Source organism: Sorex fumeus, unplaced genomic scaffold (assembly GCF_029834395.1).
Source record: "Sorex fumeus unplaced genomic scaffold, SorFum_2.1 ptg000037l, whole genome shotgun sequence".
Taxonomy (NCBI): domain Eukaryota; kingdom Metazoa; phylum Chordata; class Mammalia; order Eulipotyphla; family Soricidae; genus Sorex; species Sorex fumeus.
The window spans coordinates 66,465,722-66,484,118 of NW_026606094.1; the positions used below are offsets into that span (position 1 = coordinate 66,465,722).

At 44.1% G+C, this 18,397-nt stretch overlaps 1 protein-coding gene across 1 annotated transcript in view; it reads right to left on the reverse strand.

Annotated features, from left to right (window-relative positions):
• Positions 1-5,833: 5,833 nt before the first annotated feature.
• Positions 5,834-18,397, reverse strand: part of GSDME (gasdermin E) — a 50,534-nt gene continuing 37,970 nt past the window's right edge. Inside the window, exons 8-10 of the mRNA XM_056118375.1 lie at positions 16,899-17,085; positions 11,513-11,586; positions 5,834-6,098 (exon numbers count right to left, since the gene is read on the reverse strand). Coding sequence (XP_055974350.1) covers positions 5,865-6,098; positions 11,513-11,586; positions 16,899-17,085 — 495 coding nt within the window. The 3' untranslated portion in view covers positions 5,834-5,864. The remainder of the gene's footprint in view (positions 6,099-11,512; positions 11,587-16,898; positions 17,086-18,397) is intronic.

The following is an 18,397-nucleotide window of genomic DNA, read 5'->3' on the forward strand; positions in this document are numbered from 1 at the left end:
CCTATCTTGTTGTATTATCACCCAAGCCTCTGCTGTGTTTTCTTGCATTTAAAAGTGATCCCCACATCCTGTGGCTTAATCCACAGTATTAAGTTTTAAGAAACCATCACTTTCTGTATAAGAAATGCATGCCTTTATTACAAGTTAATAGCAGGCCAAGAGTAAAAAAATTAATAAGTTCAGATTTGAAATTTGAGTTTCCTCATATCAAACAAGATAGTCTGGGAGATTGGAGGAAGGCTTATGAACTAGCTTGAAGAGAGGAGCGGGGAGAAAGTTAGTATTTTAAAATTCCTCAGGTAGAAATTAAAGCAGAAGTACTTATCAGGTAAAATACGAGGTATTTTATCTTCTTAAATAGGCAAGGAGGTTAGTTATTGTTAGTAATACTGCTTTGAAGATAATGGGATGGTTGAAGGAAATACGGTGTCAATGTGAAATGTCACAATGATTCATGCAGAAACTGCTTCGAGGAATGGCTCATCTCTGTGATTGAAAAACAAGATAATTATTTCTTGTATCTATATGTCCTCCTGTTTCTCCAGTATGAATGATTCTTAAGGAAATAGTAGAAATCTGCTGTAAAAGAATAAGTTCTCGGGCTGGAGAGAAAGATCAATGGGTAAGGTGTTTGCCTTGCATGTGGCCAGCCCGAGTTTGATCGCTGGCATCCCAGATGGTCCCCTAAGCCTGCCCAGAGGAATGTTGAGTACAAAAGTACAAAACCAGGGGTAACCCCTGAGCATTTCAGGGTGTGGCCAAAAACAGACAACAACAACAAAAAAAGACAAGAATAAGCTCAAGGGTTAATTAGTAAAAGTAATTTTCTACATGTGCTCTTGAGTTTGTATTAGAGTCTACCAAGTATTTTATGTGAAAGTCTTGCTTTGGTAAATTTACTTTTTTTTTTTTTCATTTTATCTTCATCTTATTTTTTGTTTTTGGTGGGAGTCGGGGTTGGGCATACCTGGTGATGCTTAGGGTTTACTCCTGGCTCTGCACTCAGGGATCACCCCTGGCAGGCTTGGGGACCATATGGCATAGTAGGGATTGAACCCAGGTTGGCTACATGCAAGGCAAATGCCCTACCCATTGTACTATTTCTCCAACTGCCTATCTTCATTTTAAACACAACCTCATATGTTCTTTTTAACTTCTAGTCTTTGAAATGATTGTAGAAAAGAACTTTTTTTTTAATGGAGGACAAAATGCTGAACAAAAAAAAAAAGCTGAACAAAGTAGTAACGTAGGGTTTTGATTTAAGTTTGAAATAAAGGGGTCAGGAGCTGGAGCAATAGCACAGCAGGTAGGGCGTTTGCCTTATACGCGGCCGACCCAGATTCGATTCCCAGCATCCAATATGGTCCCCTGGGTACCGCCAGGGTGATTCTTGAGTGCAGAACCAGGAGTAACCCCTGTGCATTGCCAGGTGTGACACAAAAAGCAAAAAAATAAAAATAAAATAAAGGAGTCAGAATGACCTGGGTTCAGTCCCTGGCACCCCAAACACTACCAAGAGTGATTCCTGAGCGCAGAACCAAGAATAACCCCTGGTTATGGTCAGGCATGGTCAAAAAAATATTGATACTATTTTTCAAGTAATTGGTTATTTAGTTCCAGTATAAAAGACATAGTGCTGCCTTTGTGTAAACACAGCTTTCCTGCAGTACAATTAAGTGGGGTTTTTTTTTCCCAGAAACTGATTATTTCAGAAACTCTCCCTATAATTTTTCTTTGCATACATTTTCATATGCTGTCCCAAAGAAAGATGCTGAAACAGTCAAACCTGTGAGATCAAATACTTGTGGTAAGATGTTTTGCATAAGAAATAGATGTTCAATATCAGACAAATGTGTTTCATTTGTAACAAGATTTAGAGATAATATATCGCAGTTAGGAGCAGGCAGATGGCTCAGAGGGTTAGTGCACGTGTGAGATTGCACTTTACATGAATGATCCCCAGGTTTGTACATTCCTGGCCCTTTAACACCACCAGGAGGGAACCCCAAGCACCACTATTTATAGTCCAAAGTGGGGGGGGGGAATAAAAGTAATACTTAAAAAATATATACAAGATACCAGGTTAACTTTAGTAATTTCTCTTAAATACTAATCATCTTTGAAAAGAGCTTATAATGTCTTGGTTTTTCCAGCCAAAATAAATCTTCACTAATCTTTCCTATTTAACAAGGAAATCCTAATAGTTGTTTACCCTGTCCCAACCCTAGTGATTCAGTCAGTGGCTTTCAAAGACAATATAGCGCAAGAGAGAATTTGAGAGACAAAGAAAATTAAAACAGAATCAAGGGACCATACAGAGAGTACAGGAGGTAAGCTGCTTGCCTCACCTGTGACCAACATGGTTTGATCCCCAGAACCCTATATGGTCCACTGAACATTACAGGGTGTGTCTCCCCAACCACAAAATCCTATTTCCATCTTCCAGGTGAGAGGGCAGGTGGGGAGAGAACCCGTGGGGAGCACAGCCTACTGGGGCGTAGCTCTACCCCAGGTCTCCAGTGGAAAGGAAGTGGAAGACTGCCAGGTGAGCGCTGGGGGCTGGCTCCCGGGAAGGTGCTCTGGAATGTCTTCCCACACTAGGTTCTAAAATTCCACTTCACACCTCAGAAATTGTTAGTCCACTGTAAAGTTTGGTCTTTCATCTTATACTAGCTATCAGTTTTCTCCCTGCGGTAACAAATTACTGAGCTAGCAGCTTAAGACACGGCTTCTGAACTCAGATCTATAGTTCTGAAATCTAGTGAAGGTTACATGGGACTAAAGGTGTATCTCTCAGGGCCTACCCCATCTCTTTGGAAGGTTGGGGCCACACCTGGATGATACTTAGGGCTTACTCCTGGCTCTGTGCTCAAGGAACCATATGCAGTGCCAGGGACTACATCAAACAAGGGTAGGCCACACCACCTGACTCTTACCTGGAGTCTGGGAGGATAAACTGCTTCAGGCCAGCAAGCTGTCAGCTGACTCCCACTCCATGCCATTGTAGAACATGCATCGCCACTCTGGCTGTTCACTATTCTGCTCTCTGGTCTCCAAACTGTTCCCTGAGGTCCAACACTGATGCTCAGTGCTACTCATAACTCATACTCATCCAGCAATTCTTTGTTGCCAGGTCTTACTGATGCTAATGTCTCTCCCAGGGACCAGAGAGATAGTACAGTGGGTAGGGCATGAGCTGTGCATGTGGCTGACCCAGGTTTGGTCCCACGTACCCCATAGAGTTCCCTGAGCCTGCCAGGAGTGATTCCTGAGTACTTCCAGGTGTGGCCCCAAAACAAAAACCAAAAGGGGGCATACCTGAGCAGCCCAGAATTATCTGTCCCTCCCACAATCATAATCTTAAAAACAAACAAAATGTCTTGCCATGCAAAGTAACATATTCCCACAATCCAGGAACACCTCTGAGATGCCCGTAGTTGGAGCCACGCATGAGCCACTTGCCAAGCTCAATTATGAAGGACAGGTGTCCTCTCATGACTAAACTCAGTGTCAGAGTGACTGCTCCATGCTTGAAAATTCTATTTTATTGGCTGTTTTCTGGGTCACCTGTACTACCAGTTCTTGTTTTCAAGTTAACTGATGTAGATGTAGTTAGCTTGTTTGCAGTTAACTGATGTAGAGGTAGTTCTCTTGTTTGCAGTTAACTTGTAGAAGTGTGGTTCTTGGGCTAGGGAGGTGGTCCAAGGACTGGAGCACCAGCTTTGCATGTTGGAGAACACACGGCCCCCACTCCCAGCGCAACCCCCAGGCATGGAGCAAGGAGTTAGTCCACCTCCCACCACCAGGTATGACCCAATAACCAAGAAAAAGGTCTGATTCTTGGTCTAAGCAGTAAAAATGGGATCCTTTTAAATGCCGTTTATTGAAAAGAATGTCAGCCAGAACCTTGCTTTGACCCCTGACTGGCTCCCTTCCTCAGCCCCGCCCAGCCCCGTCCACCCCACCACATCCCTGAGGGTCAGGGGTCCAGAGAACAGGGAGCATCACAAATCTGTCATTTTCTGCATCTTTTCCTCCTCCCTTCCTTGTCTGCGATGACCCGGTGGTTCACCCACTGGGTTGCAAGGCTTCCTGGGAGGTCTCACACCTTATGTCTGCAGTGGTAAGATATTGGTCACACTCTTGTAGCACTGAGGGGCCCAGGAGAAGTGCTAGGATGGCTCTCTGAGCCCTTGGGGCAGTTCCAAGATTACAGGGCAGGTCCCTGCCCTTCCAAGAGTCCATTGGCCAGCAGTTTGACTGGGTAACTGGACAGCCCAGAGCACCTATGTGAATGGCCTAGTGCTTTGTTGCCTGTTGATATAATCCAAATTATGGCACTTGCTGGAATGGCGTGTTTTCTTTCCTATTGAAGTTTCCTTTTGAGTATTGGGTAATGGGAGAGAGTGTTCGGGGTGCAGGGGGGCAGTTTTATATATATAAAAAAGTAAAAAGGAGGGCTGCAGCGATAGTACAGCAGATAGGGAATTTGCCTTGCATGCGGCCGACCTGAGTTCAATCCCTGACATTCCATATTGTCCCCCAAGCACCGCCAGGACTGGTTCCTGAGTGTAGAGCCAGGAGTAACCCCTGAGCATCACTGGGTATGACTCAGAAATAAATAAATAATAAAAAGTAAAAGTAAAAAGGAATAGAAACTTAAGCCCCTAATCCACCCCCCTCTCCGCCCTCAGACTTTCCTAACTCTCAATCCTCTCCCCAAAGGCACCACTTTGGGGTTGCTCATTTACATCTAGTTCATACACAGCTTCAATTGCTGTCTGCAGTTTGCTGTTTATTCTTATTTCAGACCAAAAGGCTAATTCCTTTCCAGTTTGTGTATAAGGTGCTTATTCTGTGTGGTGTTGTCTTTACAGTTTCACTTTGCACTCTTTTCCCCCTTACAGAAGCATTTGCATCCAGTTGGTCTCATTTTTGAGAGAAGTAATGCAAGGTGACTTGCATCATTTCTTTCTTAACATTCATTTGAATAAGCAGATGATTTTGGGGGCGGAAAACAGGCTGTCCTGAGTAACATGGTTCTCCCCAACAGCTGCTTTTACTACTCATGCTTCCTGCTCCTAAAATAAGACAAACTCGAGCAAAAAGGCTGAGCTGTTTTTTTGGTGAGGGAAAAATCCCCTTGTAGAAATCAGCAGTGCAATCAGGGCCAGGAGGGAGATGGTCCAGAATATTTATAATGTAGGATGTGAACACAGAATATACAGCAAAATATATAGTCCAGATTTTCTTTTGATACAATATTTACTCTTTTACAAATTAAACATCATGTCTGCGTGAAATCAGCAATGTTCTAATGAAAAAATTTAGTGTGTTCATCAGAGAATAACAGCACCAAAGTATACCTAGCTAGACCCCTGCTAGGAATATACTAAAGGCATGTAGAGTTCATTTTTTAAGTCCTTATCCCAAACACCACCTTCAAGAAAACAGAAATTGCCTTCCCATGACATTCACAATTTAAAATGAGTGTCTGGAACAATGTCAAACTCTTCTGGTTTTGTAAAATTGAAAGTAGGGAAAATACATGAAAAGTGATGGCTAGGCTCATTTTTTCCGCAGGGAAAATAAACACAAAAAATACAGTCCTTAGGATTCTCAAAGCTCTTCAGATTTGATACTGAGAGACCACCCCAGAACACTGCTTTTGAATTTATGTAGTACCTAGTGCCTAAACATTGAGGTAAGCTATAATGCAGAATCACCATTTCTTAAACTGCTTCTGTAAATTAGTTTCACTCATCTGCTTTTAACATGCATCTGACCTAAGCTCCAAAGTATTATCTTGATGCAAAAAATTCCAGACTCAACCAACAGTGTATACTTGTAATTCCCATATGACGTTACTCATGAGCTCGTCCCAAAGCACGGAGCCCATTCAAGCTGATACAGAGAATTAGTGGGAACACATGAGGGTCCTGATGGCTGCTGGCTTTCACAGATGTCTGCAACCTCTCCAGGTGAATGTTGGCGTAGGCAAACAGCCGCTGCACGATCCCAAATCTTTCTGCATCCTGCAGAGGCACCAAGACTGGGTCCCCGAGGTCTGACACCCCATCCTCAGACAGAGCCCGGAGCTGAAGGAACACAGTGAGACAGACAGAGTTGGAGAGTAATGCACGTCAAGGTGATTATGGAAGACCAAATTAAGTTGTTTTGCTTCCCCAAACAGAACAGGAAAACTATTGAGATATATTTCAGCCAGGCCACAACATCAGATTAAATCTGACCCGATCTTACTTAATCCTGGAATCCCCATCTCTTCTGAACCAACTTCTCCTAGGTCCATGAACTCCAGAGCAAGAGAGATGTCAGAATGTAACTTCCACTTATGCTGTAGGCAAGGTTTGTTTTGTCTCTTAATGGTGGTAACAGAATTTCTTAACTATTTGCACAAGCACCTCAAAATTAGTAGTTGTATTTTAGTTATGCTTCCTTTTTCAAGAACCTTTGCCCTTGATGTTGGTCCTACCTGGGATACTTTTCCTGTAGAGCACCTGAAGGTCCTTGTCTTCCATGTCTAAGTCCCTAGGGATAATATACGCCATCCACCTATTGCCAGGTCACTGAAACACTATTAGGTCTTCACATCTTAACCATCTCTAAGATCATCTTGCTAAAATCACAGTTTAGTCTTTTCAGTAAAACTGAATCCACTCAGGAAATCATATTCATGGGTTACCCTGTCTAGTATATATCAAATGAAGGTTCCTCAAAAGACCACTTTAGACCCTGCGCTAATTATAGCTACTCAAAATGTTTTTATTCTGCTTTTTTGGTGCTGTCTTAATTCTTTTCAGTTGAGGTAAAACTGACATATGGCTTTCATTTCAGTTGTAAAGTAAAGTAAAGGCCCTCCCGTTGATCGTCGATTTGCTTGAGCGGGACCAGTAACGTCTCCATTGGAGACTTTGTTGTTACTGTGTCTGGCATATCCAATACTCTCGGTAGCTTGCCGGGCTCTCCGAGAGGGGCGGAGGAATCGAACTCAGGTCGGCCATGTTGGCCGCTTGTAAGGCGAACGCCCCAGCTCCATGAGCACCACAATAGCTGTTTGCCATCATGACCATATAAATGTACATCATCTTTCACCTTGTGACATGCATCTTTAAGATTGATTCCTGGCAGTTTTCAAGTAGGCACTATAAGATGACTGACATAATCATCATACTGTGTGCTAAACACCTTATATATTGGGAAGTCGGTGCCTCTCCCACATACACTGGGAATTTCACTGCCAACACACAGAGTTCCTCTCTGCCCTCATCCTAGCCAGCACTTGTTATTTCTCGCCTTTTAATTACAGTCATTCTGACAGATGTGAGGTCATCTCATTGTGGTTTCAATATGTAATACTCTGATGGCTAGTAATGTTCACTGTCTTTTCATGTGTTTGAAAAAACGTCTTCCTATCTGCTACTCCTTTATTTATTTGTTTTCTGCAGTGCCAGTAATAAAACATACAAGGCCTAAGCTATACTGCTAAACCAGTTTGGGACATTAATCCTTATTAAGTGGTTTGCAAGTATTTCCTATTATTGGGAGCTTCCCATTTAATTTTGTTGATTTCCTTTCCTGTGTGACACTTTCTCAATTGAGGTCATCCTAACTGCATGCTTTGGTTTTATTTGCTTTTATATATGATTATTGCCTGCAGTTTAATGCTATAGGTTCTATGTTTAAGTTTTTCATTCATTTTAGTAGTTTTTATATATGAGAGAATAGCGGTTCAGTTTTCTCAGCAACATTTATTAGAGACTGCCCCTTCCCCTGTGTATATCTCAGGTCCTTTGTTGTACATTAGATGACCATATATGTACAGGGATGTTTCTTGGCACTCTCTTATGTACCATTAAGCTAATTATCCTGTTTCTTTTTGGTCCACACCTGACTCTGTTGGGGATCATGACACACGGGGATTGAACCCCACAGCAAAGTTCAGAGATGCGTCCAGCCCCTTTTTGTCTGATTTTAAATCGTTAAACCATACTGTTATGATTACTATAGATTTACGATACAACATGAAATTGGGGCATGTAAATGTCTCCAGCTTTGTTCTAAAGATTGCTTTAGATATTCAGGTTTTCTGTGATTCCCTAATTTACATGCTTTTAGAATACCATTGGCATTTGGATAGAGACAACATTGGAATTATAGATTCCTTTGGCCATAGTATGAACACTTTATGAACATTAACTATTCCCATTCACCAGCACGGACTGTCTGCTTATGTGTTTTATTCAAGTTATTTCTTTCATGCTTAAAGTTCAGTGTACAAATCTTTCACCACCTTAGTTAGGTTTATTCTTTTGATGCAATTGTATGTAGAATATTTTTCTTACTTTCCCTGGCAGCTTACTGATAGTTTTTAGAAATGCAGAAGGCTTCGGCATATGTATTTGAGGACTCACTTTTGTTCCCAAATGAGTGCCTGGGATCAAACCTGGGCCTGGAACATGCAAGGCATGTACTCTATCATTTGAATTCATCCCTAAAGATTGATTTATAATTCATTTATTAAATTTTGGTGAAATCTAGGATTGTCTACAAATTAAAATAGTTTAACTTCTTCCTTTCCAATCTGGATTTCTTTTATTTCTTGCCTAATTGCTCATGCTAGGACTCAATACTATGCTGAATAAAAGTAGGAAGAGTGAGTATCCTTGTCTTGGTGCAGATCTGGGAAGAAACCTTACCAGCGAGTATGATGTTAATAGTGGGCTTGTCCTATATGGCCATCATTTTACAAACGCTGACCCATTCTTATATCCCTGAAATAAATTCTACTTCATCTTGTTTTATGATCTTTTAATGAATGCATCACTGAATTTGATTTGCCTTTTTTTTTTTGCGCCAGTGAAATGTCAGGGTATTTTAAGGATCCTGATTTGTGCCCGTGACTTTTTTATAATAGCCTGTAGCAATACAAGTTTTCTAGTAAGTTTTTTTATTTTATTTATATATTTTGGATTTTTGGGTCACACCTGGTGATGGTCAGGGGTTACTTCTGGCTTTGCACTCAGGAATTACTCCTGGCATTGCTCGGGAACCATATGGGATGCCAGGATGTTGGGATCAAACCTGGGTTAGCCACGTGTAAGGCAAATGCCCTACCCGCTGTACTATTGCTCCAACCTCAAAGTTTAACTTTTAAACAAGCACTCATTGCCAGACCTGATTAATAATAGAGATAGAAACATTTAATAGACTTCCTGCATTTTTTAAATTTTAATTATGCATATATTAGCACAGCGGTAGGGCGTTCACCTTACAAGCGGCCAACATGGCCGACCCGAGTTCGATTCCTCCACCCCTCTCGGAGAGCCCGGCAAGCTACCGAGAGTATTCCATATGCCAGACACAGTAACAACAAAGTCTCCAATGGAGACGTTACTGGGCCCGCTCGAGCAAATTGAAGATCAACGGGAGGGCCTTTACCTTTACCTTTATATATTAACTGAATTCAACTTCTAGGGGTGGGAAGATAGCTTGTGGGACAGGTGCAACATCCCTTACCTGTAGTGGGATCCCTGGCACCTCCATATTTCAGATCTAGATACTGGTGAGACAAAACTAATCTTGTCTATTGATGATGCTAATTTACCACCTAACCTGTTTATCAGATGTTGCTGCATCTGACACTACCCAGAAAGCCTCTCAAAGTCACTGCGACCTGTAGACAAGAAAAATACTGAAATGCAGGTAAATGTGTGCCCCACAAATCCCTTTGAGAGCATGTAGTACCAAGATTCCTTCCAAAACCTGGCTATCTGGAGTTGTTGAAGTGTGTGGGGAAGGTTATGTCAAAACACAGTCACTGTCACTGTCACTGTCCTCCCGTCGGTCATTGATTTGCTTGAGTGGGCCCAATAACATTGTAAGACTTGTTACTGTGTTTGCCATATCAATTAAAGAAAAAAATTATTTTTAATGGATTGTTTTGTGCTAAAGTAGAATCCTAAAACTCTTGTGTTGTTCTATTGTCTACTCAAGGACACCAAGACAAGGGCCAGAGTGATAGTACAACGGGTAGGGCATTTGCCTTGCACGCGCCTGACCTGGGTTCGATCCCTGGCATCCCATATGGTTCTCTAAAGCACTGCCATGAGTAATTCCTGTGTGCAGAGCCAGAAATAACCCCTGAGCATTGCCAGCTGTGACCCAAAAAGCCAAAAAAAAAAAAAAAAACACCAAGACACTCAGAACATGAGAACAATGTAAAGCCTAGAGCTGAGTGTTGGTGTGCTGGGAAAAGGACGTGGCCAGCATGGTCACTGCAGTATTATGTACTTCCCGGACATAACTGAATACCGTAAATACTTAAAAGGGCCAATTTGATAAAAAGCAGTGCATTTGGTAGCTTCAGGAATCTGGAAAACACTTTTTTCTTAAGGGGTTGGGCAGGGCATTTGCCTTGCACGCAGCTGACCTGGGTTTGATCCCCGGCATCCCAAGTGGTCACCTGAGCCTGCCATGAATTATCCCTGAGTGCAGAGCCAGGAGTAACTCCTGAGCAGAAAAAATAAATTTTAAAACAGGAATTTGGGCCCTGGTGGAAGAATTAGGGTGGTGCGGTATACCCAGAAGTGCTCAGTGCTCAGGAGACCTTATGTAGTGTAAGACAAGCACTGCCTGCTATACTATCACTCTAGCTAGTGGGGAAAGATTGTGGGAACTGACACCAGGAACGTTTTCAAGCAGATAGGATAAGGATCCAGCCCTCTTGCTGAGTAGAATCAATGTGTCAGCTGTGAGTGGCATTTGAACTCCTCAGAATAATGCCCGTTTGCAGTCTTTGGTGGCACTTTGCACAGTAAAAACAACCCAAAATACTAACCGCAGCGGTCCGAGTTACCCAAGTGTTGATGAGCGAGGCATTCTCTGAGGGCCAGTTCTGGCCCTGTAGCACCTGCTGGTCTTTGACCCTCAGTAATCAAACCTTTAAACAATCTGCCTCCAGATGCTCTGCCCCACGCTGAGCGGCAAGTGTAGAAGCCCCAGGACAGGATCCATCCCACTAATGTTCTACTGATGTCCTACTAATAGAACAGCTTTTCTATTAGTGACCCCATTTGGGACATGAAACGGAAATGTGCCCTTGGCTTGCCAGGGCTAAGCTCATCATTACCTAACTCTTTCGATGGCATTTCCCAAGAGCATAATGCAAACAGAAAGAAGCTGACTGTAGCTGGCCTAGAAACACCAGTCAAATAGCATAGTGCAGGATCCCCTTCCCTGCACTCATCCTTGGCCAGAATTCTCTCCACGCAGGAGGATTTAGACTCTAAAGACAAGGCTGGTATCCTAGTCCTGCAGGTAAGCTCTTCAAATCCTCTCCTCCTGGGCCTCCATCTTCCTGTGTGGTTAAAAATCATCCTCGACAAAGTATGTTTTGACAGCTACTGAGGATGAGCACATCTAGAAGTTTATCCATTTCTTTACCATTTCCCTGTTCCTGCCCACCCCCAGTTCCCATTGGGAGGTTCCTTACCAAGTGGCACAGCGTAGGAATGATCTGGAGTGTACAGCAAGTACCCAGCAGAGCTGAAGCATTATCTGGCATTTCTGCAAGAGACAAAGACCCATCACTATCAAGGAACAAAACTCAGCCCCTAGAGTGCTCCTAACTGATGTTAGTGCTCTCCCATCAGCTGGCCGAAGCATAAGTGCAGTGAAAGGCCCTGCTAAACCAGCAGCCTCGGAAAGCCTTCTGAAAGCAGGGAGTAATGTGCTCTTTGTTCAGTAACAAGCTATGTCCCCAGTCAGTGGTCATCAGTAGCTTTGTGTGTGATTAACTCTGTGACAGTCACACATTGGTCTAACAACACATTTCTCAAAATGTATTTGTATCTTTAAATAACATGGCGATGAGCAGAAAATTCACAGGCCTTGCAGACAGGCACAATATATTTATACTGTCTCAAGAAAAAAATTCCAACCAATAATATCCTACAAAATTGTCATTCAGAACTAAAGGAAATGAACTTTTCCAGATCAACTAGATGAGTTTATCACATTAAACTGGCCTTAAGTGTGTAAGGGACTTATTTAAAATGAAGAGAAAGGGCTCTAATGACTAATAACAAGAAAGCAAAGTATAAATCTCACCAATACCCCAAAGCATTATACAGATTCAATGCAGTTCCTATAAAGATACTCATGATATATTCTTCAAAGAAATTGTTCAAACACCCCTGAAATTCATATGGAACAATAAGCCCCCACAAATAGCCAAAGCAATTCTTTAGGGAGAAAAGATGTAAGGCATCACCTGCCCTAACCTCAAACTGTACTACAAGAACAAAAGTAACAGCAACTGGTGTTGGCATGGATGTGGGGAGAAATGGACTTTCCTTCTCTGTTGGTGGGAATGCTGACTGGTCCAGCCTTTTTGGAAAACACTGAACATTTCTCAAAAAACTAGAAATTAAGCTCCCATTTGACCCAGCAACCACTTGTGGGAATATCCCCTGGAGGCCCATCTGCACTTCTATGTTCATTGCAGCACTATTCACCATAGCCAGAATCTGGAAACAACCTAAATGCCCTAGAACAGATGAATGGATAAAGAAACTATGGCACACCGACACAATGGAATATTATGCATCTGTCAGGAAAAATGCAGTCATGAACTTTGCCTATAAATGGATGGATATGGAGAGTATCATGCTGAGTGAAATGAGTCAGGAGGAAAGGGACAGATCTAGAATGACTGCATTCATTTTGGTTTATAAATACAAATATATATGTATGTGTATGTGTACAATAGAATAATAATATCCATGGCCAGGGAAAACAGGGATTAAGAAGACTGGTCAATGGTTGGAATAATTGTGTGTGGGGTAGAGGGTAGGTAAGATAGAGAAGAGACTGCTATGACAATAATAGCTGGGAATTATCACACTGGACAAGATCTGAGGGTTAAAAGTAGGTAAAGATATTCTGGATAACCTTTCAGTATCAATATTGCAAACTATGGTACCCAAAAGGAGAGAAAGAAGGAAGAAAAGCACCTGCCATAGAAGCAGGCAGTGGGTGGAGGGTGAGGGTTGATGGGAGGGAACCTGGGGACACTGGTGCTGGGAAATATACACTGGTAGAGGGATGGGTGTTGAAATATTGTATGACTGAAATCCAGTCATGAACAGCTTTGTAATTTAATTTAAAATAAATAAATCTCACCAATAGGGGCAGAGCATAGCACAGCAGTGGGGCACTGGCCTTGCACCCAGGTTTGGTCCCCAGCAGCCCATATGTTCCCCCGAGCCCACCAGGAGAGATTCCTGAGTGCAGAGCCAGGAATAACCCCTGAGCATTGCCAGTCATAGCCCCAAAACAAAAACAAACAAAAAACCTCACTGGTAAAGTAAAATGTGTAGTGAAAGTTAAAAGATAAAAATAGGACCGGGGCAATTGTTCAAAGGGCTGAAGTATGCAAGAGCCCAGGGTTTGAACCCCAGAACCATCTGGTCCCCTGTGCAATGTAGGAAACACCTCTGCTACACACACGCACACACACACACACACATGCGTGTGTGTGCGCGCACACATAAATAACTAAGCCATTTAGGAAATGCACAATAGTAAAATGCACAATAGTGCTTCAAAGCAGATAAAAATAGAAAGCTTTAGAATGTAGAGAATTACCAGTTTAAACACAGTTAAGTTGTTAACTGTAAGACCTTGGTAACCATTGCAAAAACCTACAATAGATACACAAAAGAGAAAAGAACAGAGGGGTGGGGCCAAGATGACCAAACAGGGAGAAGCTGTGCAAAGCAAGTCAGAGCAAATGTACAGCGAAATTTGGTTTAATCTGCAAGAGAAACAAACTTGAAACCCAGGTCAATAGAGCTTCCCCAGCCAGGCACAAAAGAGAAAAAAAAAAAAAAGAGAGAAACTCCTTAGCCAAAAAAGAGACCCCATGAAAACAAATTACCGTTCCAGAAAAGATTAAAAGGCATAGAACTTGGAGTGAGTGTTATACCAAACACCTAACACCCCAATCCTATTATGATCTGATACTGAGGTCACCAGCACAGGAAGCAAAGAACTCTGGTTGTAAAGCAGATTGAAGGTGCCAGTCTGGATAACCCTTCAACCTTGCTGAGGGCAGTGGTGGTGGACGCTATACTGGAACCCTCTCTCCATATTTGTATACCTTGAGACTTCACCGAGTAGTTGGGTTAGCTTAGGTCCGAGAAACAACTATCAAGAGTTCTTGCTTCTGGCCAGCGGACCCAGCCCCTGGTGGTTTCCACTTGACTCCGATCAAGCAAACTGTATCTCCTACAGTCTCAGTTCTCAGGCCTCCTCAGGCATGGCCAGTATAGAAGCAGTCCCCAGTGTCCAGTGGACTCAACTGCTAGCCCAGTCAGCTAGATACTGCCTCCCGCCAGTCATGATGGAAAGATAAAGAACTAGTATAACAAAGGTTCATATACTACCAGAGAGAGACTTCAACAGGATTCATGATGCTCAGTGAAATGAGGTCAATAGAACGAAAAGGATAGAAGCACAAGAGATGCCCAAACACGAATCCTAGAGCCAAGGAATATAGAAGCTGCATGTTTCACTTCCCAGTGTGGAGTGTCTGTCTTTGACTTCACGGACTTCTGTTCTCTTTCTGGACCCACATGAGCAGGTATTCTCTCCCTGTTCATAAATATTCTTTACTTCGCACAAACACACAAATATAACCGGGGCTAGAGAGATGGTAGAGGGAAGTTCATATCAATACAGGAAACAAGAATCTCAAGCCTTGCCCCTAAAGGGAACTCAAGAAAAACAAAGAAAATTAAAATTAGAGCAGAAATAAATGAAGTAGAACTCAAAAAGGCAACACAAATTGATCATGGAAATCAGAGCTAGTTTTCCAAATGTTAAAATTGGCAAACCCTATATTAGGCTCACTTAAAAAGAGGGACTAGAGTAATAATACAGCAGGTAGGATGTTTCCCTTGCATGTGTCCAACTCAGGATCAATCCCCAACATCCATGAGTCTGGCAGGAATAAGCCCCGAGCATCTCCAGGTGTGGCGCCCCTCCCCCCCAAAAAAGGAAAGGAAACCCTGATAAATAGGATCCGAAATGAAAGCAGGTGCCACGAATAAGATCATAAGAGGGACTGGAGCAGGTAGGGCATTTGCCTTGCATGCGGCCAACCAGGGTTTGATTCCCAGCATCCCATATGGTCCTCTGAGCACTGCCAGGAGTAATTCCTGAGTGCATCAGCCAGGAGTAACCCCTATGCATCACCGCGTGTGACCAAAAATAAAAGTAGGATGATAAATTGTTTCAAATAACTTTATACCATTTAATTGGGAATCCTAGAAGAAAGGGAAAATTCTTGGTATTTTATAACCACCAACACTGTGATGGTAGAAACAGAAAATCTGAGCAGACCAATTATAAGCAGTAAACAGAACATCAGAAACAGTAAAAGGAAAAAAACGTCTCCCAAAACAAAAGCCCAGAATGGCTCCACCAGTGAAAAAGAATAGCGTTTATTAAGGAAAGTCTCATCAAGCTGCAAGATTCTAAGGATTCTAAGGCAAAGGGGCTACAAAGACTCTTGGGCCTGGGTGTTCTCTCGCAGACTTTTTCTGTCAGACCACAGTGCCCAAAAAGAAAATAAGAAAGAGAGAGAGACAGAGACAGAGAGAGTCTGCCATAGAGTCAGGCTGCAGGGGTAGCAGGCAGGAGGGAAACTGGGGACACTGGTAGCAAGAAATGTACACTTGGTAAAGAGATGGTGCTAGAACAATGTATGACTGAAACTCAATCTTGAATAACTTTGTAACTATCTCATAGTGATTCAATTTTTTTAATTCTATTAAAATAACAAAAACAATTTTTGTCCATGTGTTTGGACAAGGCACAGCATACAAGGTTCAGCAGCCAACAGTAGCCCTGACAACAGCCACCCAAACTATGAATATTCTAAGCGTATTCTCCAGAGAAACAGAACAAATGTGACTGAAAACTATACAGAACTTCAGTCAAAGCAGCCCTGGGGGAAGGGGGGTGGAGGGGGAGTGTTGGCATCAATGCACCACAACTTCAAACTACACTACAAAGCTGTCATCATCAAAATAGTGTGTTGGAGTCAAACTAAACCCGTGATCATTGTGACCCGAACAGAGACCTGGAGGACAGTCTGTGAGTCTTTAATCGAGGGCAGGGGCACAACCTTTGCTCACGGGAGCCCCAGGCCCCTGCCCTGCCACCACATCATCTTCCTGTCCCCCCTCCTCCCAAGTTACTTCCTCAAGCCAACCCCCAGGCGCCAAATTAGGAAAAAATAAAAGAACAAAGACTCTGAAGATGATCCGATCTGTCCTTTGTGGTGCCGAGTTGGACCCTTGAACACATCCAAAACTCAGTGCCCTGATGTCACCATCAAGAGAAGTCGATAAGGGCCGGGCTCCTTCGCCTTGTCTTGCCTTTCTGAGGAGTCCAAAGCTTTGTGGGTGGGGCCCTGCTCTGTGAAGGATGCACCCTGGAGAGGCCCAGGGCAGGATCACAGCACCACTCTCGAGACACTGTCCACCACCCATGGGGCTGCCCTGGGTGAGATGAGAAGCAAAGGGAGAGAAGAGGGTGGGAATGCTAACTGCCAGGGGGGTGGGGGGGAGGGGCTTGAGAAGGGGCCAAAGGGAAGCCACTGCGTGAGGCTGCAGGATCCTCAGGGAGGACAGCTGGACCCTGAAGTACCTCCATGCTCAGAGTTCATCTCTGTACCCCCAGCAGTGCTGAAGGCGGGACCTCATTCCAAGCAAATCTCTCACAACGGCCATTCCTGTAACCCCAGGAGCACGAGAAGTGACGTGAAAGCAGAGACATTATCATTACCCCCCCCCACTTTCCTTCCATACCTGCCAGGGCACTGAGGAGGAAGTAGGCGGTGGACAGCAGCTTCGGGGTGCTGGCCTCATCCTCGGCTACAGATCCCTGCATGTGGCACCCCACCAGCTGCAAGAAGGCGGTGGCAGCCTCCTGCTGTGGTGGCGGCAGCTTCCCCAGCACGGCCTGGGGTGACAAGCCCCTCACCAGGTCGTCACACTGCCAGGAAGAAGGAAAAAATGGGTCAGAGGGATGCAGCCCGGAGCCCACCAAGCCCGAGGCCACCCCAAGAAACACCAGCATGTGCCCTTCCCAGCCCCCAAGGAAAGCAAGAACCAAGCTCGTTTGTCTGAATATTGCTAGTCTGAGGGATTCAATGTCCTAGCAGGGAGCTGGTGGAGGGGAGCCCCACCCAGAGACCCTGCTATTCCGGCCAGTGCACCGGGGGGATGGGCAGGGCTGGGGTGGCAGCCAGGAACAAAGCATTGTACGTGGAACTGAGGGGTGGAATGTACAAGCGTCATCTGTCCTGTCCTGAATCTCAAGCCTTAAACGTCTCAAGCCTCTTATACCCAGCCAGGCTCCGGGGGGGTAGGGGACTTGCCTATAGGAGCTGGTCATAGGCAAAGGACATCCCTAGAGCAGTTCTGCTCCCTCAATATAGACCTTTGTCTGGGCACCTGCGGGAGCTCGGATGACCTGCCAGTGTCCTCTGGAAAGGGGTGATTGCAGGAAGCTCAATATGGGCTCTGCCCATGGACTCTGCGGGCTGTTCAGACTGTTGGGTATTTCAGCCACTGGAAGTAACTGCACTCTACGTACGTACAATCCAATTTCAAGAGGGGGGGAAAATAACAGAAACTCTCTCCTGGAAACCTTAACGCATTTAATGAGAAAATCAGAGTTCAAGCTGTGTAACAGAAGAGAGGGAGGGAAACGAAACCCAAAACCTATAGTAAAAACAATTTTTATGGTGCCCCCCTCCCTCGGTGAGGTGGAAGTCAGTGTGGCAGCTGACGAGCTGACACTTCCCTCCCTCTGTACAGCTGAGGGCCTCAGAGACCCCAGAACTTCCTCTCACTGCAGAACAGAGAAGACCCCTGGGATAGGTCCAGCTCCTCATTTAGTGGCCTGGACAGTGCCCCGCCAACAGACATCCCACTCAGAACTTCATAGCGTGGCCTTATTTAGAACCAGAATTTTTGCAAATGTAATTAGGGGTGTCGGGATCCTGAGAGGAGAGATTCCCATAGTGGAATACACGCTAACTCCTTTAAGTCAGAGCTTTGCAAACTTTCTGCCTCTGGAGGCTGACCATGGTGCAGTGACTAGCAGTCAAAGAACATTCCTTTGAAAAACTCCAAAGGTTGGGGCCAGAGCGATAGCACAGCATTAGGTAGGGTGTTTGCCTTGCATGCGGCCAACCTGGGTTTGATCTCTGTCGTCCCATAGAGTCTCCTGGGCCAGCCAGGAGTGATTCCTGAGTGCAGAGCCAGGAGTAACCCTGAACTCTGTCAGGTGTGTGCCCAAA